At 56.5% G+C, this 26,474-nt stretch overlaps 1 pseudogene and 3 gene segments (V, D, J or C); 2 read left to right on the top strand and 2 right to left on the bottom strand.

Moving 5' to 3' along the window:
* The first annotated feature begins 861 nt into the window (after positions 1 to 861).
* Positions 862 to 2,830, top strand: LOC128946183 (immunoglobulin heavy variable 3-23-like; annotated as a pseudogene).
* A 2,305-nt stretch (positions 2,831 to 5,135) lies between these two features.
* On the top strand, positions 5,136 to 6,471 carry LOC128946182 (Ig heavy chain V region 6.96-like; the record flags this gene model as incomplete). The annotated part of the segment is given in 3 exon segments: positions 5,136 to 5,157; positions 5,250 to 5,656; positions 6,466 to 6,471. Coding segments are annotated over 3 exon segments (435 nt in total), but the record flags the coding sequence as incomplete, so codon positions are not given.
* Positions 6,472 to 10,545: 4,074 nt separating this feature from the next.
* LOC128946181 (immunoglobulin heavy variable 3-23-like) lies at positions 10,546 to 11,110 on the bottom strand (the record flags this gene model as incomplete). The annotated part of the segment is given in 2 exon segments: positions 10,546 to 10,574; positions 10,783 to 11,110. Coding segments are annotated over 2 exon segments (357 nt in total), but the record flags the coding sequence as incomplete, so codon positions are not given.
* Positions 11,111 to 19,213: 8,103 nt separating this feature from the next.
* On the bottom strand, positions 19,214 to 21,939 carry LOC128946180 (Ig heavy chain V region 6.96-like). The segment is given in 3 exon segments: positions 19,214 to 19,278; positions 20,830 to 21,109; positions 21,838 to 21,939. Coding segments are annotated over 3 exon segments (447 nt in total).
* Between the last annotated feature and the right edge of the window lie 4,535 nt (positions 21,940 to 26,474).

Genomic DNA, 26,474 nt, shown 5'->3' with positions numbered 1-26,474 from the left:
TGCCCGCAGGGGAGATTTGGGGTAAAACTGGATAAGTCTGGGGGCAATGGTTGGGATTGGAGGGGCGAGGCCGAGCTCAGGGTGAATCCAGCCTTGATTTGGGGCCAGGAGCTGAGATTTGGGGCCAGGAGCTGAGATTTGGGGCCAAGAGCTGAGATTTGGGGCAGAGCCAGTTCAGAGCTGGGACACGGGGACAGGAATTTGGTCAGGAGCTGCGGTTTGGGGAAAGAATCGGGAAAATGGGGACAAGTGGGGAAACAGCAAAGCGGATGGGGACAAAAGGATTCGCAGCAACAGCCCAAGCAGCACCAGCAGATTTGGCACAGAAATAGGATCCGGAATCCTCGTCTTTGAGGTTATTCATGGTCAGCGTCACCGAGCTCTGCCTGTTGTCCCTGGAGATCTTGAACCGGCCCTTGACTGAATCCGCGTACCTGGTGCTGCCACCATCACTGTTGATGCTGGCGATGAATTCCAGCCCCTGCCTGGGTCTCTGCCGCATCCAGCCCATCCCAAATTTCCCAAAATCAAACCCGGACCCACAGCAGAGGAGGCGCAGGGACCCCCCGGGGGACTGGAGGTCCCCCCGCACTCCAGCAGGGTCACGGCCGCCTGGAGTCCTGCGGGACAAAGGGGAGATGGGGAAGGGGAAAAAATCAACCCAAATATTGATTCTTGCATGCAGACCCTGATGCTGGCCACAAACTGGGACTCTTGGACCTCACCATCCGCCTCCTGCAGCACCTGCCAATCCTCCAAGGTGGATCCCACACACTTCTTCTGGCATGGCGGTGCCCACTTTGTGTCCATAACCAACCCAGCTCCTCCTCCCCATCTCCCCTTTGTCCTGTGGGGCTCCGGGCAGCCGTGACCCTGCTGGAGTGCGGGGGGTCCTCCAGCCCCCCGGGGGCTCCCTGCGCCTCCTCTGCCGAGGGTCCGGGTTCAGTTTTGGGAATTTTGACATGCTCTGGATCCGCCAGAGCCCCGGGCAGGGGCTGGAATGGCTCGCAGGCATCTACAGCAGTGGTTCCAGCACCGCCTACGCGCCATCAGTCAAGGGCCGGTTCAGGATCTCCAGGGACAACGGGCAGAGCTCGGTGACGCTGACCATGAACAACCTCAAGGATGAGGATTCCGCCACCTATTTCTGTGCCAAGAGTGCTCGTGCTGCTGCTGGTTCAAATACTGCGTATGCTATTGGCTCCTCCCTCATGGTCGTGCCCCCTCCTGTCCCCGTTCCCCAGACCCTTCCCCCCAGTCCCCAGCCCCTGACCCCACTCCTCACCCTCTGTCCCAGCCCTGCTCTGGCTCTGACCCAAATGTCCCCTCTGGGCCACACTCAGTGCCCTCGTTCCTCAAATTACATTTAATTTTTCAAATTTTGGGGCCAAAGTTAAGGTCAGGACTCAAAAATTCAAATTTTGGCCTGAAATTGCCGATGTGTGGCTAATGGGCGAGATTTGGGTCGGTGGCTGTTACTCGGTGCCCGCAGGGGAGACTTGGGGTAAAACTGGACAAGTCTGGAGGCAATGGTTGGGATTGGAGGGATGAGGCCGAGCTCAGGGCGAAACTGGCCCAAATTTTGTGCTGGGAGCTGAGATTTGGGGCCAAGAGCTGAGATTTGGGGCTGTGAGCTGAGATTTGGGGCCAGGAGCTGAGATGTGGGTTCAGAGCAGGGCAAAGTTGAGACAAAGGGCAGGAGTGTGGTCAGGGTTTGGTGGGAAGGGTCTGGGGAACAGGGACAGGTGCGTCCCAATAGCCGGCCAATAGCACCAACATTATAACCACCAACAGCATCAGATTTGGCACAGAAATAGGATCCGGAATCCTCATCCTTGAGGTTGTTCATGGTCAGCGTCACCGAGCTCTGCCCGTTGTCCCTGGAGATCCTGACCCGGCCCTGCACCGACGGCACGTACATGGAGCTCCAGCCCTCCTTCCGAATGCTCCCAACCCACTCCAGCCCCTGCCCGGGTCTCTGGCGCACCCAGAACATGGTGATGCCACCAACATCCAACCCGGACCCTCGGCACAGCAATGTCAGGGACACCCCAAGGGGGCTGGAGGTCCCCCCCGCACTCCAGCAGGGTCACGGCCGCCCGGAGCCCTGCGGGACAAAGGGGAGATGGGGATGAGAAACCTGATTGGTCAAGAGTGCCCAAATAGGCATAGCACGCTTGAAAAAAGGGATGTGACCCACCTGGGAGGAGGATGATGATGTCCAAAGGTCCCAATTTGGGGCCAAGAGTCAGGATTATGGGTTCAAGGGTTGAGCTTTGGCCTCATCCCCATCTCCCCTTTGTCCCGCAGGGCTCCAGGCGGCCGTGACCCTGCTGGAGTGCGGGGGGGACCTCCAGTCCCCCCAGGGGGGGTCCCTGCGCCTCCTCTGCCAAGGGTCCGGGTTCAGTTTCAGCAGTTTTCCCCTGCAATGGATCCGCCAGAGACCCGGGCAGGGGCTGGAATACGTTGCGGTGATCTGGAGCAGTCCTGCTTACACCTACTACAGTCCATCGGTCAAGGGCCGGTTCACGATCTCCAGGGAAAACAGGCAGAGCTTGGTGACGCTGACCATGAACAACCTCAAGGACGAGGATTCCGGATCCTATTTCTGTGCCAGGGGTGCTGATGATAATGGTGCTGTTAATGATGCCTATGGCATTGAGGCCACGCCATGGCTGTGTCCCCCCATGTCCCCATTCCCCAGACCCTTCCCCAATCCCCAGCCCCTGACCCCATTCCTGTCCCCGTGTCCCAGCTCTGAGCTGGCTCTGCCCCACATTCTCAGCTCTTGGCTCCAAACCTCAGATCTTGGCTCCACGTCTCAGTCTAGGTCTCCAAACCTGGGTGCAAATGGCCGAGATTTGGGGAAAATGGGCCAGATTTGGGTCTGTGGGAGTCACCAATGGGGTCAAGGGTTGGAGGGAAGGATCAGGGGAAGAGGGTAGGGTGGCACACAGGGATAGGGATGCGGTCCAACAGCAGCACCAGCAGCATAAGCACCCAAACCAGCAGAAGCACATTTGGCACAGAAATAGGATCCGGAATCCTCGTCCTTGAGGTTGTTCATGGTCAGCGTCACCGAGCTCTGCCCGTTGTCCCTGGAGATCGTGACCCAACCCTTGAACGCAGACGGGTATCTGGTGTATCCATCGCTGTCAATGTCTGCGTCAAATTCCAGCCCCTGCCCAGGTCTCTGGTGCACCCAGCTGATCCCAAATTGTCCAAAACTGAACCCGGACCCTCGGCAGAGGAGGCGCAGGGACCCCCCGGGGGGCTGGAGGTCCCCCCCGCACTCCATCAGTGTCACGGCCGCCTGGAGCCCTTCCCCAAATCTTTACCAATTTCCCTCATAACTCCACTGGTTTGGTCCCAAATCTCCATCAGATTTTTCTGGAATCCTGAGGTCCCTCAAACCCTACAAGTTAACTCAATATTCTCATTAATTAATTGCACACCTTGTCCTGAGTGTTCCACATTGATTTCAAAACTAAAACCAGCATTAACCATCCCCAACCCCGGCACATCCCGGCCACGGCCTCAAGCTCCCTCCGGCTCCTGGCCCTGCTGCTCCTGCTGCCCCTCCCAGGTGGCCCCACCCCTTTTCCCCTTCTGAACCAATCAGATTTCTGATCCTTATCTCCCCTTTGTCCCGCAGGGCTCCGGGTGGCCTTGACCCTGCTGGAGTGCGGGGGGGCCCTCCAGCCCTCCGGGGGGTCCCTGCGCCTCCTCTGCTGAGGGTCCGGGTTCAGTTTTGGCAGTTTTGGGATGTTCTGGATCCGCCAGAGACCTGGGCAGGGGCTGGAGTGGGTTGCGAGTATCAGCTACAATGGTGGTTGGACCGCGTACACGCCATCGTTCAAGGGTCGGTTCACGATCTCCAGGGAAAACGGGCAGAGCTCGGTGACGCTGACCATGAACAACCTAAAGGATGAGGATTCCGGATCCTATTTCTGTGCCAAACGCACTGGTGCTGGTGCTGCTCCTTATGCTGCTGATGTTTGAGGTTTCGGCCCCATCCCTGTGTCCCCTCCCGTCCCCGTTCCCCAGACTCTTCCCCAAAATTCCAGCCCCTGACCCCACTCCTGTCCCAGTGACCCAACCCTTCCCTGCTCTGGCCCCAAATCTCAGCTCCTGGCCCCAAATCTCAGCTCCTGGCCCCAAATCAGGGCCGGTTTCACCCTGAGCTCGGCCTCGTCCCTCGAATCCCAACCACTGCCCCCAGACTTGTTCAGTATTACCCCAAATCTCCCCTGCAGACACAAAGTCACAGCCACCGACCCAAATCTGCACCATTGGCCTCAGATTGGGAATTTTAGGCCAAATTTGAATTCTTGATCCCTGATCTTAACTTTGGGCCCAAATCCTGACATTTTGGTGACATTTGAGGAACGAGGGCACTGAGTGTGGCCCAGAGGAGACATTTGGGAAGAGCCAGAGCAGGGCTGGGACAGAGGGACAGGAATGGGGTTTGGGGGAAGGGTCTGGGGCGCGGGCATGCAGACAGGGACACAGTGATCAGATCAGTTTGATCAAGACGAGCTGCAGCATTACAACAACCATCTGTACTGGTTTTGGCACAGAAATAGGTGGCGGAATCCTCGTCCTCGAGGTTGTTCATGGACAGCATCAGCGAGCTCTGCCCGTTGTCACTCGTCAATGTGAACCGGCCCTTGACCGAGTCCAAGTAAAAGATGCTGCCACTTCTTCTGCTGATCCCTGCCACAATTTCCAGCCCCTGCCCGGGTCTCTGGCGGATCCACAGCATTGCAAATTTTTCGAAATCAAACCCAGAGGTGCGGCAGAGGAGTCTCAGGGCCCCCCCGGGGGCTGGAGGTCCCCCCCGTGCTCCAGCAGGGTCATGGCCGCCCGGACCCCATCCCCAAACCTTCACCAATTTCTCTCATAACTCCCCTTTTTTTAGCCCCCAAAACCCCACCAGAGTTTTCCAAATCTCAACATGCCTCAAACCCTGCAATTAACCCCAATCCATTCTTTAATTACTTAGACACCTCATCCTGAGCATTCTGCATTGATTACACAGTTAATGCACTGTTAACGACCCCCAATTCCCCCCGGGACCCAAACCCGGGCACATCCCGGCCACGGCCTCGAGCTCCCTCCGGCTCCTGGCCCTGCTGCTCCTGCTGCCCCTCCCAGGTGGGTCCCAACCCTTTTTCCTGGAAGTCACGCCCCTTTTCCCCTTCTGGACCAATCAGGTTTCCCATCCCCATCTCCCCTTTGTCCCGCAGGGCTCCGGGCGGCCGTGACCCTGCTGGAGTGCGGGGGGCACCTCCAGCCCCCCAGGGGATCCCTGCGCCTCCTCTGCCGAGGGTCCGGGTTCGATTTTGGGAGTTATAAAATGTTCTGGGTGCGCCAGAGACCCGGGAAGGGGCTGGAATACGTTGCAGATATCAGCAACACTGGTGGCTACACCGACTACGCGCCATCGGTCAAGGGGCGGTTCAGGATTTCCAGGGACAACGGGCAGAGCTCGGTGACGCTGACCATGAACAACCTCAAGGACGAGGATTCCGGATCCTATTTCTGTGGGAAATGTGCTTACACTGGTGGTTGTAGTTCTGATGATGGTGCTATTGACGTGCCGGGCATGACCCCATCCCCAACCAGCCTTGCAGGAGCATCCGGGCGCAGGACGGTCAGGACAGACGGACGGACACAAGAGATCTCTGCAGCCAGGTCTGGAATTTTGGGTTTATTGCAAAGGACGAACTGCAGGGCCCTGCTGGGAGCTGCCAGGCACAGCTGGAGCAGGACTGAGAGAAGAAAGGGGAGAGCGGGAGAAAGGGTGAGGCGGTAAAAGAGGAAGAGAGTAAGAGAGTAAAAAAGGTCAGAGAGTAAAAAGCGTGAGAGAATAAAAAGGGTAAGAGAGTGAAAAAGTGAGTGAATAAAAGGGTAAGAGCATAAAACTGTAAGAGAAAAAAAGCATGAGAAAGTGAGATTCCCACCACCATACAATAAATCATCTTCTGTGTTGAATATTCTAATTCTCACTAACCAATCTAGTACAATATACAAATGCTATAGCATTTCATCCAGCCTATAAGAATCATTACATTACTACACTTTGTTACATTTTAAACCCTAAAAACTCCTCTTTGGAGTTACTTTAAACCCTAAAAACCCGTCTTTGGAGTAACTTTAAACCCTAAAACTCCTCTTTGGCCCCTTCTGCCAAGCTGTGGGGTCTGCTGTGACCCTTGGAGCTGTCTGCAGGCAGAGGGTGTTGTTCCATCAAAATGGGATCACCTTCAGCTGGCCACACCGTTATTTTCCAGTTGTTCAGTCACTGAGGGATCTCAAAGCTTACTTTCATTTCAATCTTGCTGATGGTTTCCATATTCTCAAAATCTTTTGCCAGGCAATCATAGTGATAAGGCTTTGCTGTTCCATCCTCCCCAAACAGCATCAGCATAAGCACCGTGACCATCGGTGTTCTTGGCGCAGAAATAGGATCCGGAATCCTCGTCCTTAAGGTTGTTCATGGTCAGCATCACCGAGCTCTGCCCATTGTCCCTGGAGATCGTGAACCGGCCCTTGACGGAATCCGCGTACCAGGTGCTGCCACCACTGCTGGTGATGGTTCCGACCCACTCCAGCCCCTGCCCAGGTCTCTGGCGGATCCAGGCAATCCCAAAATTGCCAAAACCGAACCTGGCCCCTCGGCACAGCAACGTCAAGGACCCCCCGGGGGGCTGGAGGTCCCCCCCACACTCCAGCAGGGTCACGGCCGCCCGGAGCCCTGCGGGACAAAGGGGAGATGGGGATAAGGCAATGCAAAACTCAGGCAGAGCTGTCCAATTAATTAATGGGTGGATTGGGGTCAATTGGAGGCTTGAAGGCACTGTATAATACTGGGCATCTCTCTTGGAGATTTGGGGCCAGACAAATGTAATTTGGGACAAAGCCAGTTAAGGTTTGGGGATGGGGGAGGGGCCGTGACCCTGCTGGAGTGCGGGGGGGACCTCCAGCCCCCCAGGGGATCCCTGCGCCTCCTCTGCCGAGGGTCCAGGTTGAATTTTGACAGTTTTGGGATGGGTTGGTATCGACAGAGACACGGGCAGGGGCTGGAATTAATTGCACAGATCAGCAAAGGTGGCAGTACCGACTACGCGGATTCGGTGCAGGGCCGGTTCAGGATCTCCAGGGACAACGGGCAGAGCTCGGTGACGCTGACCATGAACAACCTCAAGGACGAGGATTCCGGATCCTATTTCTGTGGGAAAGCTTCGTGCTCTGGTCGTGTTCCTAGTGCTGGTTATGTTGATGATGCCCGTTATGGCCTCCAGCTCCTGGTTCCGATACCACTCCCAGCACTGACTCCCAAGAGTTCTGATTTTCGTCCCAAATCTCACCTCTTGACCCAGCCCTTGACCCTTTGTCCCCATTTGCCCCAATGGTCAGCACTGACCCAAAACCCTCCCCTGCTCCTGCCCCAACACTCAACCATTGGCCCCAAACCTTCACCCCTGGCCTGCAGTTCAGGCCTCCTCCAATGAGGCCCAGGGAGCTGGAGGAGATTTGAGGACATCAGGGAGATTTGGGGTGAATTTTGCTGCCAACTTACTTTGGTTTGGGGCAGAACCAGTAAGGGCTTTGTGGCTTCGTGGTTGGTGTTGCTGGAAATGGGGGAGATCTGGGGGAAAGGCTCAGGAATGGGGTCAAGAGCTGTGATTTGGGGAAGGGTCTGGGGACTGGGGACAGGAACGGCTCACAACTGGTGGTGTGACCACCGGCAAGGTCAATATAAGCAGCAGCATCATCACCACCACCATAAGCAGATTTGGCACAGAAATAGGTGGCGGAATCCTCGTCCTTGACATTGTTCATGGTCAGCGTCACAGAGCTCTGCCCGTTGTCCCTGGAGATCGTGAACCGGCCCTGCACCGATGGCCCGTACCAGGTGCTGCCACCACTGCTGCTGATCCCCGTGAGCCACTCAAGCCCCTGCCCGGGTCTCTGACGCACCCAGAACATTTCAAAATTCCAAAAATTAAACCTGGCCCCTCGGCAGAGGAGGCGCAGGGACCCCCCGGGGGGCTGGATGTGCCCCCCGCACTCCAGCAGGGTCACGGCCGCCCGGAGCCCTGCGGGACAAAGGGGAGATGGGGATGATGAGATGCAAAACTCAGGTGGAGGTGTCCAATTAATTATTGGATGGATCGGGGGTAATTGCAGGGTTTAACATAAGTTAAAATATAAGGAACCTCTGTTAGATATTTGAGGCCAGACAAAGGGAGTTTGGGGCAAACCAGAGAAGGTTTGGGGATGGGGGAGCGGCCGTGACCCTGCTGGAGTGCAGGGGGGACCTCCAGCCCCCCGGGGGTTCCTTGCAGCTCCTCTGCCGATGGGCAGGGTTCAGTTTCGGGAGTGTTGCCCTGAAATGGCTCCGACAGAGACCCGGGCAGGGGCTGGAATGGGTCGCGGGGATCTGGAGCAGTGGTGTCAACACAGAGTACGTGCCATCGTTCAAGGGCCAGGTCACGATCTCCAGGGACAACAGGCAGAGCTCGGTGACGCTGACCGTGAAAAACCTCAAGGACAAGGATTCCGGATCCTATTTCTGTGCCAAGGGTGCTGGTGCTACTGCTTCTGATAATTATGCCTATGTTATTGTCCCCGCCCCCATCGCTGTGTCACCACTTGCCCTCACCTGTCCCAGACCCTTCCCCAATCCCCAGCCCCTGACCCCATTCCTGTCCCCGTGCCCCAACCCGGCCCTGGCTCTGCCCCACATTCTCAGCTCCTGGCCGCACACCTCAGATCAGGGCCCACTTGGGGCCATTTTGGCTCCTGAGCTCTCCTTGCCCATTCTGACCCTGCCCTTGACCAATGGAACCTTCCAGGTGACTCCACCCTTAGACCCATCTGCTTCTCTCAGCATGGAGCCCTTGGCTCGTGACAAATTTTAAAAATTCAATTCCCCCAATATTTTATGTGTTTTTGCGTAAAAAAACAGGGTTTTTTCTCCATACCTCCCAGAGAGGATGCCAGCCCAGCCCCAAAGAACAGCCCCAGACACCGAAGCCGCTGAGGGAGAAGTGAAGCCCCAGGTGGGAGCGAGGGAGGGAGGGAGGAGAAGACGCCGTGATTTTGGGGCTCCGCAGCCTCCCCCCACTTCCTCCCCAGCAGCTGCCGGGGCCCGGCCGGGGCAGGAAAGGAAACAGAAAGTTCCTGGTTTTGGTCATTGTGAACATCTGTGTTTGGCAGAGGGCAGCTCAGCCTCTGGGCGCTGCGGCAGAGCGACGGCTGCACAAAAAGCTTTGTGTGCAAAGGGCCCCAGAGCGATCCCGGTTCCGTATTGGGACGGAGAGGAACTGGGGGAGATTGTGGCGAAATGGGCAAAACTGGGGGAAACCAAAAGCTGGGGCAGCGGTGGAGTTTAGGGGGAAATGGTCAAGATTTGAGAAACAGGGGTGGGGATTTTAGGGAAGCATAGGAGAATTCTGAGATATTTGGGAACAGAGAGGAGAGGACTTTGGACCAAAACCACCATCAACACCATAACCAGCACCACCACCACCACAACTACTACTGTAACATTTGGCACAGAAATAGGTGGCGGAATCCTCGTCCTTGAGATTGTTCATGGCCAGAGTCACCGAGCTCTGCCCGTTGTCCCTGGAGATCCTGAACCGGCCCTTGACCGACGGTGCGTAGTCGGTGTAACCTCCAGTGTAGTAGATCCTTGCGACATATTGCAACCCCTGCCCGGGTCTCTGGCAGATCCAGAACATGTCAACAATCCCGAAACTGAACCCGGACCCTCGGCAGAGGAGGCGCAGGGACCTCCCGGGGGGCTGGAGGTCTCCAGCAGGGTCACGGACGCCCAGAGCCCCGCGGGACAAAGGGGAGATGGGGATGATGGAAAACATCCGCTCAAATGTTGATTCTTGCATGCAGATCCTGATCTGATATTGCCCAAAAATTGGGACCCTTGGACCTCACCATCTTCCTCCTGCAATTCCTGCCAGTCATCCCGGGTGGATCCCACACGCTTTCTCTGGACTGGCAGCGCCAACTTTCACCGCACAGCCAATCCATCCCCTCTGCCGAGAGTCCGGGTTCAGTTTCGGCAATTTTGCCATGAACTGGGTGCGCCAGAGAACCGGGCGGGGGCTGGAATTCGTGGCGTACATAAACATTTGTGGAGCCACTTACTACGCGCCATCGGTCAAGGGCCGGTTCACGATCTCCCAGGACAACGGGCAGAGCTCGGTGACGCTGACCATGAACAACCTCAAGGTCGAGGATTCCAGATCCTATTTCTGTGCCAGGGCTGCTGATGGTTATGGTGCTGCTGCTAATGCTGACGATGCCCCTGATGGTCACAAGCTCCTGCATTTCATCCCACTTCCATCATTGAGTCCCCAGAGTTCTGCTTTTCATCCCAAACCTCACCCATTGACCCAGCCCTTGACCCTTTGTCCCCTTTTGCCCCAATGGTCAGCACTGACCCCAAACCCTCCCCTGCTCCTGCCCCAAAACTCAACCATTGGCCCCAAACCTTCACCCCTGGCCTCCAGTTCAGGCCTGCTCCAACCAGGTCTTGGGAGCTGGTGGAGATTTGGGAGGAATGGGAAAAACTGGGAGAAATTCGGGGGTTGGGGCAGCAGGAGCGGAGTTTGGGGTAAAATGGCCGAGATTTTATGAAAAGGGCTGAGATTTGGTGGAGAGATCAGAGGACTATGGGATATTTGGGAACAAAGTGGAGGGATCTGGGACCAAGATCAGAACCAGCAATAAATGCCACACAAACAGTACCATCACTATTGGCACAACCACCATCAATGCATCTGGCACAGAAATAGGATCCGGAATCTTCGTGCTTGAGGTTGTTCATGGTCAGTGTCACCGAGTTCTGCCGGTTGTCCCTGGAGGTCCTGAACCGGCCCTTGAACGATGGCGCGTAGGCGATGCTGCCACCATTGTCCTTGATACCTGCCACGAATTCCAGCCCCTGCCCGGGCCTCTGGCGCACCCAGGACATGGAGAAATTCCCGAAATTAAACTCGGACCCTCGGCAGAGGAGGCGCAGGGACCCTCCGGGGGGCTGGAGTTCCCCCCCGCACTCCAGCAGGGTCACGGCCGCCCGGAGCCCTGCGGGACAAAGGGGAGATGGGCACCAGGACCAGCTGTGCCATTCTCATTCCCAGCACGAAGTCAGACACCATTCCCTCTCTCTCTCTGTCTCTCTCTCTCTCTCTCTCTCTCTCTATCTCTCTCTTTCATTTACATGATTTTTCCTGGAGCAGCACAGAGAGAAGATGAAGAGGAAACAATTCCCACCTCTCCTCGCTGCTCCTGCTGTTTCTGCACGTGTGGAAAGTGTCAGGGGGATTGTTCCCCTCCAGGGATTCATCATTTGGGTTCTGCTGCAGATTGTTTTGTTTCCTTGGCCAATGGGCTCCAAGCCATGACCTGGCTCTGTCAGACTCTCATGGGGATTCTTTAGGATTTTTTCGTGTCTTTTGTACGGAATTCTTTTAGTATCTCTTTAGTACAGATGTAATATAGCATTAATGAGATATAATATAGTATTAATGAGATATAATATAGCATAAATGAGAAGTTATATAGAATTAATGAGATATAGTATAGCATTAATGAGATGTAATATAGTATTAATGGGATATAATATAGAATTAATGAGATATAATATAGTATTAATGAGGTATAATATAGCATTAATGAGATGTAATATACCATTATGGAGATGTAATATAGTATTAAAGAGATGTAATATAGTATTAATGAGATATATTACTAATGAGATGTAATATAGTAATAATGAGATATAATATTGTAATTATGTAATAAAATATAATATTAATGTAATATAGTAGAGATTAATTAGAGCAATTGTTCAGCATTCTGCATAATGGAGTCAGATGCCGTGACCCTGCTGGAGTGCGGGGGGCACCTCCAGCCTCCCAGGGGGTTCCCTGCGCCTCCTCTGCCGAGGGTTTGGGTTCAGTTTTGGGAATTTAGGGATGCAGTGGGTCCGCCAAAGAGCCGGGCAGGTGACGGAGTGGCTGGGGGGGATTAAGAGTGATGGTTCCAGCACCGGCTACGCACCCTCAGTAAAGGGCCAGGTCCCGATCTCCAGGGACAACGGGCAGAGCTCGGTGACGCTGACCATGAACAACCTCAAGGACAAGGATTCTTCCACCTATTTCTGTGCCAAATCTGTTAATGTTTGGTATGATCCTGCTGGTGATGTTTATAGATTTGACATTGCCCCCCATCCCCGTGTCCCCCCCTGTCCCCGTTGCCCAGACCCTTCCCCCAAACCCCCAGCCCACACCCAGCCCTTGACCATTGATCCCAACCTTGCTCTGCCTCGGACCCAATTCTCACACGCTGACCACAAACCACAACTCCTGAGCCCAAATCTCCTCTTTGTTCTCAAGACTTTGAATTAAAAGTGGAGATTTAAGGCCAAGGTTAAGACTTGGGTCAACTTTCTTGCCAGGTATGGAGAATTTGGTGAAGAACCACTCTAGGGTGGGGACAGAGTCAGGATTGGGCAAAAGTGTTTGGGTTTTAGGGAAGGGTCTTGGATTTGAGAGCAGGTCGGGACACGGCCACGGGGTCCAGACCAAAACCATCCACACCAGCACCAGTGCCCCAATTGTTATAAGCAGATTTCATGCAGAAATAGGATCCGGAATCCTCGTCCTTGAGGTTGTTCATGGTCAGTGTCACCGAGCTCTGCCCGTTGTCCCTGGAGATCATGAACCAGCCCTTGACCGACGGCGCGTACCAGGTGCTGCCACCAGTGTTGATCCCTGTGAGCCACTCCAGCCCCTGCCCGGGTCTCTGGCGCATCCAGTTCATGTCGTAGCTCCCGAAACTGAACCCAGATGCTCGGCAGAGGAGGCGCAGGGACCCCCAGGGGGGCTGAAGGTGCCCCCTGCACTCCAGCAGGCTCATGGCCGACCAGAGCCCTGCGGGACAAAGGGGAGATGGGGATGAGGCCAAAGCTCAACCCTTGACCCAAATCCTGACTCTTGGCCCCAAATTCTGACCCCTGGACCTTCTCATCCTTCTACAAAGTGGGTCCCAACTCTTTTCCAACTGGCCACACCCACTTCATGCCCACAGCCAATCAGGTTTCTCATCCCTATCTCCCCTTTGTCCTGCAGGGATCCGGGCGGCCGTGACCCTGCTGGAGTACGGGGGGGACCTCCAGCCCCCCGGGGAGTCACTGACTTTGCTGTGCTGAGGGTCCAGGTTCAATTTTGGGAGTTTTGCAATGCAATGGGTGCGCCAGAGACCCGGGCAGGGGCTGGAATTCTCGCCTACATCAGAAACACTGGTGGCGCCATCTACTACGCGCCATCAGTCAAGGGCCGGTTCAGGATCTCCAGGGACAACAGGCAGAACTCGGTGACGCTGACCATGAACAACCTCAAGGACGAGGATTCCGGATCCTATTTCTGTGCCAAAACCTCTGCTACTGGAAATGTTAATCCTGGTTATGGTATTGGCCCCGTCCCCATCTCTGCATCCCCCCCTGCCCCCGTTCCCCAGACCCTTCCCCAATCCCCAGCCCCTGACCCCATTTCCTCACTCTCTGCCCCAGCCCTGCTCCGGCTCTGAACTACATGTCCCCTCTGAACTACACTCAGTGCCCTTGTTCCCCAAATGTCACCGAAATGTCAGGAATTGGGCCCAAAGTTTAGATCAGGGATCAAGAATTCAAATTTTAGCCCAAAATTCCTGATGTTAGGCCAAGGGGCAGATTTGGGTCAGTCGCTGTTACTCGGTGCCTGCAGGGGAGATTTGGGGTAAAACTGGACAAGTCTGGGGGCAATGGTTGGGTTGGAGGGCCGAGGCTGAGCTGGGGGTTAAACCGGCCCTGATTTGGGGCCAGGAGCTGAGATTTGGGGCCAGGAGCTGAGATTGGGGGCCAGAGCAGGGTGAAAGGAACAGGAGTGGGGTCAGAGGTTGGAGGGAAGGGTCTGGGGAACCGGGACACAGTTGGGGCTGAAACCACAAATATCAGCAACATAACCACTAGCACCAGTAGCATCGTGTTTGGCACACAAATAGGATCCGGAATCCTCGTCCTTGAGGTTGTTCATAGTCAGTGTCACGGAGCTCTGCCCATTGTCCCTGGAGATCCTGAACCGACCCTTGATGGAATCCGCGTACCTGGTGCTGCCACCATCACTGTTGATGCTGGCGATGAATTCCAGCCCCTGCCCGGGTCTCTGGCAATACCAGACCATCGCAAAACTGCCGAAACTGAACCTGGACCCTCGGTAGAGGAGGCGCAGGGACCCCCCGGGGGACTGGAGGTCCCCCCGCACTCCAGCAGGGTCACGGCCGCCCGGAGACCTGCGGGACAAAGGGGAGATGGGGATGGGGCCAAAGCTCAACCCTTGACCCAAATCCTGACTATTGGCCCCAAATTGGGATCTTTAGAATTCGTCATCCTCCCAGGTGAATTATACCCGTTTGTCCAGCTGGCCACACCCACTTGGAGGCCCTTGACCAATCAGACTTTTGATTTCCATCATCTCCCCTTTGTCCCGCAGGGCTGCGGGCGGCCGTGACCCTGCTGGAGTGCGGGGGGCACCTCCCGCCCCCCGGGGGTTCTCTGCGCCTCCTCTGCCGAGGGTCCGGGTTCGATTTTGGGAATTTTGGGATGGGCTGGATGAGGCAGTACCCTGGGGAAGAACTGGAGTGGGTGGCAGGGATCAGCACCAGTGGCAGCACCATGTGCAGCCCATCAGTGCGGGGCCAATTCACGATCTCCAGGGACAACGGGCAGAGCTCAGTGACGCTGACCATGAACAACCTCAAGGACGAGGATTCCGCCACCTCTTTCTGTGCCAAGGATGCTTATGATGCTTCTGGCAATGCTTCTGAATATATTGAAGAGGGCAGTGTTAAATCCATCCCCATCTCATTGTCCCCTCCTGTCCCCAAAGGCCCAGACTCTTTTTCCAAATCTCAGCCCTTGACCCCATTCTTGACCGTTTGTCCAAAATCTCCCCCATTTTCACCCATGGTGACCACAGACCCCAAACCCCGACTGGTTCTGCATCAAACCCAACTGAGTTGGTGCCAAGATTTGCCCACTTTCACCCCAAATCTCGACCCTTTGAGATCTTTCGGGGAACGAGGGGGAGATTTGGGGCCGAGAGTTGAGTTTGGGGCCAGACCCAGGGGAGGGTTTGGGGCCAATGGAGAGCGTTGGGGCTAAGGGGGCGGGGCTGGGACAAAGGGTCAGGGGTGGGTCAGGGGGGTTTGGGGAAGGGTCTGGGGACAGCTGAGGACAGGGACGGCGCCAGGACCCCAAACACCAACCCAACCACCCATAAAAAGCAGTAAGAGCAGTGCTAACGCCAGAAGATTTGGCACAGAAATAGGATCCGGAATCCTCGTCCTTGAGGTTGTTCATGGTCAGCGTCAGCGAGCTCTGCCCGTTGTCCCTGGAGATCCTGAACCGGCCCTTGACTGAACCTTCGTACCTGGTGCTGTCACCACCACTGTTGATGCTGGCGATGAATTGCAGCCCCTGCCCGGGTCTCTGTCGAACCCAGCCCATTGCAAATTTCCCAAAATCAAACCTGGACCCTCAGCAGAGGAGGCGCAGGGACCCCCCGGGGGGCTGGAGGTCCCCCCCGCACTCCAGCAGGGTCACTGCCGACCAGAGCCCTGCGGGAGAAAGGGGAGATGATGGAAATCAAAAGTCTGATTGGTCAAGGGCCCCCAAGTGGGTATGGCCAGCTGGACAAAGGGGTAGAATCCTCCTTGGGCGAAGGTGATGAACTCCAAGGATGCCAGTTTTAGGCCAAGAGTCAGGATTTGGGTCAGTGGTTGAGCTCTGGCGTCATCCCCATCTCCCCTTTGTCCCACAGGGCTCCGGGCGGCCGTGACCCTGCTGGAGTGCGGGGGCGACCTCCAGCCCCCCGGGGGGTCCCTGCGCCTCCTCTATCGAGGTCCGGGTTCAGTTTTGGCAGTTTTGGGATGGTCTGGTATCGACAGAGACCCGGGCAGGGGCTGGAACACATCGGAGGGATCCAAAGCGATGGCAGCACCTACTATTTGCCATCGTTCAGGAGCCAGATCAGGATCTCTAGGGACAACGGGCAAAGCTCAGTGACGCTGACCATGAACAACCACAAGGACGAGGATTCCGGATCCTATTGCTGTGCCAAAAACGCCTATGATTGTTGCGGTTGGGAGGCTCATCCTGCTGGTTCTAATTTTGGTCCCGTCCCCACCCCCGTTCACCAGGTCCTTCCCTCCTACCCTTGACCCCATTGTTGACCCCCACAGACCCAAATCTGGACCATTTTTCTCAAATCTTGACCATTTGCACCGAGGGTTGAGAGCCTTGGTTGAGCCTTGGAGCCAAGATCTGAGTTTTGGTTCCAGCAGCTGAGATTTGGGGCAGAACCAGCTGAGTTTGGAGCCAATGGTAACAAGTGAACCCCGCTGAGATCTGGGGCACAAAGGGCAGGGTTTTGGGGATGAACCTTTGAGAATAATTTCTGAATTCTGAAAGCCGCATGGAAATGTGTGAGGTGAGACAATGATTGGGGAGATTGGGGAAAATGGTCAAGATTTGTGGCAAACACTAAAGATTTGGGGGTAGAATGTGAGGTTTTGGGAGGTTTGTGGGCACAGTATCGTGGAGGGGCCACCACTGGCATCGTCACCATAAACAGCAGCAATATTAGGACCACAACCACTGCTGTAACATTTGGCGCAGAAATAGGATCCGGAATCCTCGTCCTTGAGGTTGTTCATGGTCAGCGTCACAGAGCTCTGCCCGTTGTCCCTGGAGATCCTGAACCGGCCCTGGACTGAATCCGCGTAGCCGGAGTTGCCACCATCGTTCCTGATCCACGCAAGCCATTCCAGCCCCTGCCTGGGTCTCTGGCGCACCCAGAACATGTTGTAGCTCCCAAAACTGAACCTGGAGCCTCGGCAGAGGAGGCGCAGGGAACCCCTGGGTGGCTGGAGATCCCCCCCGCACTCCAGCAGGGTCACGGCCACCTGGAGCCCTGCGGGACAGGGGGGAGATTGGGATGAGGCGATGCAAAAGTAAGGCAGAGGTGTCCAATTAATCAGTGGGTGGATTGGGACTAAATGCAGGGTTTAAGGCACTTTACCATTCAGGATACCTCTGTTGGATGTTTGGGGCCAGACAAAGGGAATTATGGGCAAAACCAGTGAAGGTTTGTGTATGGGGGAGCGGCCGTGAGCCTGCTGGAGTGCGGGGGGGACCTCCAGCCCCCCGGGGGGTCCCTGCGCCTCCTCTGCCGAGGGTCTGGGTTTGATTTTGGACAAACCAGTTTTATTTGGGTTCGCCAGATGTCTGGGCAGGGGCTGGAATGGGTTGCACGGATTGACTACGATGGAGACACCTTCTATGGGGATTTGGTGCAGGGCCGATTCACGATCTCCAGGGACAACGGGCAGAGCTCGGTGACGCTGACCATGAACAACCTCAAGGACGAGGATTCCGGATCCTATTTCTGTGGCAAAGCTCCAGAAGGAAAATATGCTCCAGCTTCTGTTTATGGTTTTGACCCCTTTCCCATGGCTGTGTCCCCACCTGTCCGGGTTCCCCAGACCCTTCTCCCAAACTCTTCCCCTGACCCCATTTCTGACGCCATCTCCCAACCCTGCTCTGGCTCTGCCCCAAATTCTCCACTCTTGACCACAAAGTTGACCGAGATTAACCCTTGACCAGAAGTATCCACTTTCAGAATCAAGTTTTGGGGAACAAAGTAGAGATTTGGGGTCAGGAGTTGTGATTTGGGGTCAGCGGGTGGGAATTGGGGCCAAGGCAGAGCAAGGTTGGGATCAATGGTCAAGGGCTGGGTGTGGGCTGGGGGTTTGGGGGAAGGGTCTGGGCAATGGGGAGGGGGGGGACACAGGGATGGGGATGGGGACACCATGGGCATCGTAACTACGAGCAGCATGTTCAGAGTAATTATTAGCAGCACACTTGGCGCAGAAATAAATGGTGGAATCCTCGTCCTTGAGGTTGTTCATGGTCAGCGTCACCGAGCACTGCCCGTTGTCCCTGGAGATTGTGAACCGGCCCTTGACCGATGGATTGTAGTAGGTGGTGCCACCAGTGCTGTAGATGCCTGCGACGTATTGCAAACCCTGCCCGGGTCTCTGGCGGATCCAGTACATTCCATAACTCCCAAAACTGAACCCGGACCCTCGGCACAGCAACGTCAGGGACCCCCCGGGTGTCTGGAGGTACCCCCCGCACTCCAGCAGGGTCACGGCCGCCCGGAGCGCTGCGGGACAAAGGGGAGATGATGGAAATCAAAAGTATGATTGGTCTAGGGCTTTTAAGTGGGCGTGGCCAGCTGGACAAGGGGATAGAACACTCCTGGGAGAAGGATGATGAACTCCAAGGGTCCCAGTTTGGGGCCAAAGGGCAGGATTTGAGTCAAGGTTTGAGCTTTGGCCTCATCCTCATCTCCCCTTTTTCCCGCAGGGCTCCAGGCGGCCGTGACCCTGTTGGAGTGCGGGGGGCAATTCCAGCCCCCCTGGGGGTCCCTGCGCCTCCTGTGCCGAGGGTCCGGGTTCAGTTTCCGGAATTTTGGGATGGGCTGGATCTGCCAGAGACCCGGGCAGGGGCTGGAATGGGTTGCAGTGATCAGCTGGGGTGGTTCCTACACCTACTACGCGCCATCGGTGCAGGGCCGGTTCAGGATCTCCAGGGACAACGGGCAGAGCTCGGTGACGCTGACCATGAACAACCTCAAGGACGAGGATTCCGGATCCTATTTCCGTGCCAAGGATTCTTATGGTGGCTGGAATGCCGCCGATGCCATTGGTTTCACTCCCGGTGTTTGGGTTGGTGTTTGGGGTTTCAGCCCCGTCCCTGTCCCCAGCTCTCCCCAGACCCTTTCCCAAACCCCCCTGTCCCACCCCTGACCTTTTGCCCCAGCCCCACCCCCTTTGCCCCAACGCTGCCCATTGGCCCCAAACCCTTCCCTGGGTCTGGCCCCAAACTCAGCTCTCGGCCCCAAATCTCCCGCTCGTGCCCCAAAAGTGCCCAAAGGGCCGAGATTTGGGGACAGCGGGTGAGGTTTGGGTCAGCGGGTGTGCCTGGGAGCCCAAAGTGGGGATTTGAGGAAGAATCGGGCGAGTTTTGGGGCCAAAGCAGGAGGGTTTGGGACAGAACCCGTTTGGGGGTTTTGGCTCAGTGCTTGTTGTTGGACTGGGGCATGGTTCTGGGCAAACTCTCCAAGGGCGAGGAGGAGAAGGCTGAGATTGGGGAAAAATGATAAAAACTGAGGGGAAGGGCAGAGTTGGGGCAGCAATGGCAGAATTTAGGTGAAAATGACAGAGATTTGGGGGAAAGGGCTGGGATTTGGGGAGGGATCAGAGAATTCTGTGATACTTGGGCACAGAGAGGAGAGGGCCTGGGACCACAGCCACCAACACCATGGTCACCAAAAGCAACAGCATCACAATCACAACTACTGCCGGCACATTTGGCGCAGAAATAGGATCCGGAATCCTCGTCCTTGAGGTTGTTCATGGTCAGCGTCACCAAGCTCTGCCCGTTGTCCCTGGAGATCGTGAACCGGCCCTTGACCGATGGCGCATAGCCGGTTTTGGAACCACTGCTCCAGATCCCTGTGACGCATTCCAGCGCCTGCCCAGGTCTCTGGCGGATCCAGAACATTCCATAATCACCAAAATTGAACCCGGACCCTTGGCAGAGGAGGCGCAGGGACCCCCCGGGGGACTGGAGGTCTCCCCCGCACTCCAGCAGGGTCACGGCCGCCCGGAGCCCTGCGGGAGAAAGGGGAGATGGGGATGAGCCCAAAGCTCAACCCTTGACCCAAACCCTGAACCTTGGCCCCACATTGGGACCCTTGGAGTTCATCATCCTCCTCCTCCTGCTCCTGATGCTCCTCCCAGGTGGATCCCACTCCATTTTCCAGTTTAACATCCCCACTTTGACCTCACTTCCAATCAGGTTTCTCATCCCCATCTCCCCTTTGTCCCGCAGGGCTCTGGGCGGCCGTGACCCTGCTGGAGTGCGGGGGGTACCTCCAGCCCCCCGGGGGGTCCCTGCGCCTCCTCTGCCGAGGGTCCGGGTTCAGTTTCATGACTTTTGAAATGGATTGGGTTCGTCAGAGTCCTGGGCAGGGGCTGGAATGGCTCGCGGCGATCATGTACGATGGTGGCAGCACCTGATACGCGGATTCAGACAAGGGCCGGGTCATGATCTCCAGGGACAATGTGCAGAGCTCGGTGACGCTGACCATGAAAAACCTCAAGGACGAGGATTCCGGATCCTATTTGTGTGCAAAATCTCCTTATGCTGGTTCTCATTACGAAGCTTATATTATTGATGTTGGTTTCAGCCCTGCCTTTCTTGAGGGGTTCCCAAATGCCCCAAGTCCTCAGACCCTCCCCCCAAACCTCAGCCCTTGACCCTTTGTCCCAAATCTCCCCCATTTGCCCCAATGGTCAGCACTGACCCCAAACCCTCCCCTGCTCCTGCCCCAAAAATCAACCATTGGCCCCAAACCTTCACCCCTGGCCTCCAGTTCAGGCCTCCTCCAAACAGAGCCCGGGGAGATGGGGGAGATTTGGGTGAAATGGGCAAAACTGGGGGAAAGCCGAGAGTTGGGGCAGCAGGGGCAGAGTTTGCAAAGAACTGGTGAAGATTTGATGAACAGAGCTGGGAGTCGGGGAAAGATCTCGGGGGATTGTGGGCACTTGGGACTGCAGTCGGGCTGGGGCCACGGCAGGAATTGTCAATACGAGCAGGACCAGCAGAAACATAATCATAACTGCTACGTTGGGCGCAGAAATAAACGGCGGAATCCTCGTCCTTGAGGTTGTTCATGGTCAGCGTCACAGAGCTCTGCCCGTTGTCCCTGGAAATCGTGACCCGGCCCTTGACCGATGGCGCGTAGTAGGTGTTGGCACCACTGTAGTAGATGCTTGCGAAGTATTCCAAAGCCTGCCTGGGTCTCTGGCGGATCCAGTACATGGAGAAACTCCCGAAATCGAACCCTGACCCTCGGTAGAGGAGGCGCAGGGACCCCCCGGGTGTCTGGAGGTCCCCCCCGCACTCCAGCAGGGTCACGGCCGCCCAGAGCCCTGCGGGACAAAGGGGAGATGGGGATGAGGCCAAAGCTCAACCCTTGACCCAAATCCTGACTCTTGTCCCAATACTGGGACCCTTGGAGTTCATCATCCTCCTCCCAGGTGGGTCCTGCCCCTTTTTTCCCGATGGTCACGCCCACTTTGAGGTTCTCAACCAATCAGGTTTCTCATGCCCATCTCCCCTTTGTCCCGCAGCGCTCCGGGCGGCCGTGACCCTGCTGGAGTGCGGGGGGGACCTCCAGCCCCCCGGGGGGTCCCTGATCCTCCTCTGCCTGGGGTCTGGGTTTGATTTTGACAAATTTGACCTGTTCTGGACCCAGCAGAGACCCGGGCAGGGGCTGGAATTCATCGCTAGCATCTACTACGCCAGTGCGGGTTACACCTTCTACGCGCCGTTGGTGCAGGGCCAGTTCACGATCTCCAGGGACAACGGGCAGAGTTCCATGTCCCTGACCATGACCAACCTCAAGGACGAGGATTCTGGATCCTATTTCTGCGCCAGATCTGCTCCTGTTTACTATAATTATGGTGCTGGTTATACTGACGGTGAACATCACCCCATACCCAACCAGCATTAGGAGCAGCAGCATAACGATCAGCATCTTTGGCACCGAAATAGGATCCGGAATCCTCGTCCTTGAGGTTGTTCATGGTCAGCGTCACCGAGCTCTGCCCGTTGTCCCTGGAGATCGTGACCCGGCCCTTGACCGATGGTGCGTAGCCGCTGCTGGAACCATTGCTGTTGATGCTGGCGATGTATTCCAGCGTCTGCCCGGGTCTCTGGTGGATCCAGTGCATTCCAAACTGTCCGAAACTGAACCCGGACCCTCGGCACTGCAACGTCAGGGACCCTCCGGGGGGCTGGAGGTCCCCCCCGCACTCCAGCAGGCGCACGGCCGCCCGGAGCCCTGCGGGACAAAGGGGAGATGGGGATGAGGCAAAAGCTCAACCCTTGACCCAAATCCTGATTCTTGGCCCCAAACTGTGACCCTTGGAGTTCATCATCCTTATCCCAGGTGAGTCACATCCCATTTTCCAGCAGACCACACCCGCTTTGACCCCACAGCCAATGAGGTTTCTCATCCCCTTTTTCCCACAGGGCTCCTGGCGGCCGTGACCCTGCTGGAGTGCGGGGGGAACCTCCAGCCCCCCGGGGGGTCCCTGACGTTGCTGTGCCAAGGGTCTGGGTTCAATTTTGGGGATTATGGAATGTATTGGATCTGCCAGAGACCCGGGCCCGGTTTGGAATATGTCGCAGGGATCTACAGCACTGGTGGCACCATCTACTACTCACCATCGGTCAAGGGCCGGTTCAGGATCTCCAGGGACAACGGGCAGAGCTCGGTGACGCTGACCACGAACAACCTCAAGGATGAGGATTCCGCATCCTATTTCTGTGGGAAAGCTTCGTGCTCTGGTTGTGTTCCTAGTGCTGGTTATGTTGATGATGCCCGTTATGGCCTCCAGCTCCTGGTTCTGGCACCACTCCCATCATTGAGTCCCAAGAGTTCTGATTTTCGTCCCAAATGTCACCCATTGACCCAGCCCTTGACCCTTTGTTCCCATTTGCACCAATGGTCAGCACTGACCCCAAACCCTCCCCAGCTCCTGCCGAAAGCTCAACCACTGGCCCCAAACCTTCACCCCTGAGCTCCAGGTCTGACCTTGCTCTCCAAGAGTTCCCATTTTCACCTTTGCCAGCTCAGACAATCAAGGCCCGAGGAGCTGGGGGCGATTTGAGGAGAACGTGGGGATTTGGGGCGAATTTTGGTGCCAACTTACTTTGGTTTGGGGCAGAACAAGTAAGGGCCTTTTCGGCTTCGTGGTTGGTGTTGCTGGAAATGGGGGAGATCTGGGGGAAAGGGTCAGGAATGGGGTCAAGGGCTGAAATTTGGGGAAGGGTCTGGGGACTGGGGACAGGAAGGGCTCAGAAATGGTGGTGCCACCACCGGCAGGGTCAATATCAGCAGCAGCATGAGCACCAGCACCATAAGCAGATTTGGCACAGAAATAGGATCCGGAATCCTCGTCCTTGAGGTTGTTCATGGTCAGCACCACCGAGCTCTACCCGTTGTCCCTTGAGATCATGACCCGGCCCTTGACCGATGGCGAGTAGCAGGTGCTGCCACTTTTGGTGATACTGGCGACTGGCTCCAGCCCCTGCCCAGGTCTCTGGCAATGCCAGCCCATCCCAAAACTGCCAAAACTGAACCCGGACCCTCGACAGAGGAGGCGCAGGGACCGCCCAGGGGGCTGGAGGTCCCCCCCGCATTCCAACAGGGTCACGGCCGCTCCCCCATCCCCAAACCTTCACCGGTTTTTCCTCAAATTCCCTTTGTCTGGCCTCACATCTCCAACAGCTATTTCCAGTATTGTAAAGTGCCTTCAACCCTTCAATAAGCCCCAATCCACCCATTACAATTTCTTGTCATCCTGCTGCTCCTGCTGGCCCTTCCGGGTTGGTCTCCCCGTGTTTTCATCAGGCAACACCCACTTTAAGGCTCTCGACCAATCAGGTTCCTCATCCCCATCTCCCCTTTGTCCTGGGCAGCCGTGACCCTGCTGGAGCGCGGGGGGGCCCTCCAGCCCCCCGGGGGGTCCCTGCACCTCCTCTACCAAGGGGCCGGGTTCAGTTTTGGGGATTATGGAATGCACTGGATCCGCCAGAGACCCGGGGAGTGGCTGGAATTCGTCGCCTACATCAGCAACACTGGTGGCAGTACAAACTACGCCCCATCGGTCAAGGGCCGGTTCACAATCTCCAGGGACACCGGGCAGAGCTCGGTGACGCTGACCATGAACAACCTCAAGGACGAGGATTCCGGATCCTATTTCTGTGCCGAAGCTGCTGGTGCTGGTGGTGGTGCTGCTGCTGATAGGTTTGGCCCTGTTCCTGTCCCCACGTCCCCTCCTGTACCCGTTCCCAAGATCCTTCCCTCAAACCCCAGCCCCGGACCCCGTTCCTGTCCCCTCTCCCAGCTCTGAACTGGCTCTACCACAATCTCAGCTCCTGGCCATGTACCTCAGCTCTTGGCTCCAAGTCTCAACCAAGGTCTCCCAAACCTGGGTGCAAATGGCCGAGATTTGGGGAAAATGGGCTGGATTTGGGTCCATGGGGGTCAACAATGGGGTCAAGGGCTGAAAGGAAGGATCGAGGGAACGGGGTGGGAGGGGCACACAGGGATGGGGATGGGGTCCAACAGCAGCACCGGCAGCATAAGCACCCCAACCAGCAGAAGCACATTTGGCTCAGAAATAGGATCCGGAATCCTCATCCTTGAGGTTGTTCATAGTCAGCGTCACCGAGCTCTGCCCGTTGTCCCTGGAGATCCTGAACCGACACTTGACAGAATCCGCGTACCAGGTGCTGCCACCATCGTACCTGATCCCTGCGACCCATTCCAGCCCCTGCCCGGCACTCTGACGAACCCAATCCATCCCAAAACTGCCAAAACGGAACCCGGCACCTCGGCAGAGGAGGCGCAGGGATCCCCCGGGGGGCTGGAGGTCCCACCCGCACTCCAGCAGGGTCACGGCCGCCTGGAGCCCTGCGGGACAAAGGGGAGATGGGGATGAGAAAACTGATTGGCAGTGAGGTCAAAGTGGGGGTGTTAAACTGGAAAATGGGGTGGGATCCACCTGGGAGGGGAAGCAGGAGCAGCAGGAGGAGGATGATGAACTCCAAGGGTCCCAATTTGGCGCCAAGGTTCAGGGTTTGGGTCAAGGGTTGAGCTTTGGGCTCATCCCCATCTCCCCTTTGTCCCGCGGGGCTCCGGGCGGCCGTGACCCTGCTGGAGTGCAGGGGGGGACCTCCAGTCCCCCGGGGGGTCCCTGCACCTCCTCTGCCGCGGGTCCGGGTAAAGTTTTGGGAGTTTTGGAATGAACTGGATCCGCCAGAGACCCGGGCAAGGGCTGGAATACATCGTCAGTATCAGGAGCCGTGATTCCAGCGCGTACTATGCGCCATCGGTGCAGGGTCGGTTCAGGATCTCCCGGGACAACGGGCAGAGCTCGGTGACGCTGACCATGAACAACCTCAATGACGATGATTCCGGATCCAATTTCTGTGCCAAACATGCTGATAGTGGTTGTTGTAGTACTGCTGCTTATAGTGACGATGGCTGTGGTGGATCCATCCCCATCTCTGTGTCCTCACTTGTCTGCAAACTGAGACTGTCCCTTCAAATTGTCCCCCAAACCTCAGCCCTTGACCCTTTGTCCCAAATCTCCCCCATTTGCACCAATGGTCAGCACTGACCCTAAACCCTCCCCTGCTCCTGCCCCAAAAATCAACCATTGGCCCCAAACCTTCACCCCTGGCCTCCAGTTCAGGCCTGCTCCAATCAGGGCCTGGGGAGCTGGGGGAGATTTGGGTGAAATGGGCAAAACTGGGAGAAAGTGGGAAATTGGGGCAGCAATGCCAGAGTTTGGGCGTAAGTGGTGAACATCTGAGGAGAAGGTCTGGGATATTGGGAACGGATCTGCTGGGATTGGGGACATTTGGTGACCATCATGGCGGGTGGGACCATTGCCGGAACTGTCACTAAGAGCAGCACTATCATAACCGTAACTACTACCAGTACCACGTTTGGCACAGAAATAGGATCCTGAATCCTCATCCATGAGGTTGTTCATGGTCAGGGACACGGAGCTCTGCCCGTTGTCCCTGGAGATCGTGACCCGGCTCTTGACCGACGCCACTTAGTCGGTGTAAGCACCACTGCTGATACTCGCAATGTATTCCAGCGTCTTCCCAGTTTTCTGTCGGATCCAGATCATTCCAAAACTGCCAAAATCGAACCCGGACCCTCGGCAGAGGAGGCGCAGGGACCCCCCGGGGGGGTTGGAGGTCCCCCCCGCACTCCAGCAGGGTCACGGCCGCCCGGAGCCCTGCGGGACAGAGGGGAGATAGGGATGAAGCCAAAGCTCAACTCTTGACCTAAATCCTGACACTTGGCCACAAATTGGGACCCTTGGAATTCATCCACCTCCTGCAGAATTTGCTGTCCCTCCCAGGTGGATCCCACACCCTTTTTCTGGAATGGCAGCGCCCACTTTGACCGCAAAGCCAATCCAGCTCCTCATCCCCATCTCCCCTTTGTCCCGCAGAGCTCCGGGCGGCCGTGACCCTGCTGGAGTGCGGGGGAACCTCCAGCCCGCCGGGGGGTCCCTGATGTTGCTGTGCCGCACCTCTGGCTTCAATTTCACAAAATCTGCAATGTTCTGGATCCGTCATAGACCCGGGCAGGGGCTGAAATATGTCACGGGGATCAACAGTGATGGTTCCACCCCCAGATACGCGCCATCGGTCAAGGGCCGGGTCACGATCTCCA

This window comes from Melozone crissalis, unplaced genomic scaffold, assembly GCF_028551555.1.
Source record: "Melozone crissalis strain CALT ecotype California unplaced genomic scaffold, PUWL_Pcris_2 ptg000077l_1, whole genome shotgun sequence".
In the NCBI taxonomy this organism is placed as follows: Eukaryota; Metazoa; Chordata; class Aves; order Passeriformes; family Passerellidae; genus Melozone; species Melozone crissalis.
Note: the sequence above shows the minus strand (reverse complement) of the source record. Positions and strands in the feature narration are given on the sequence as shown.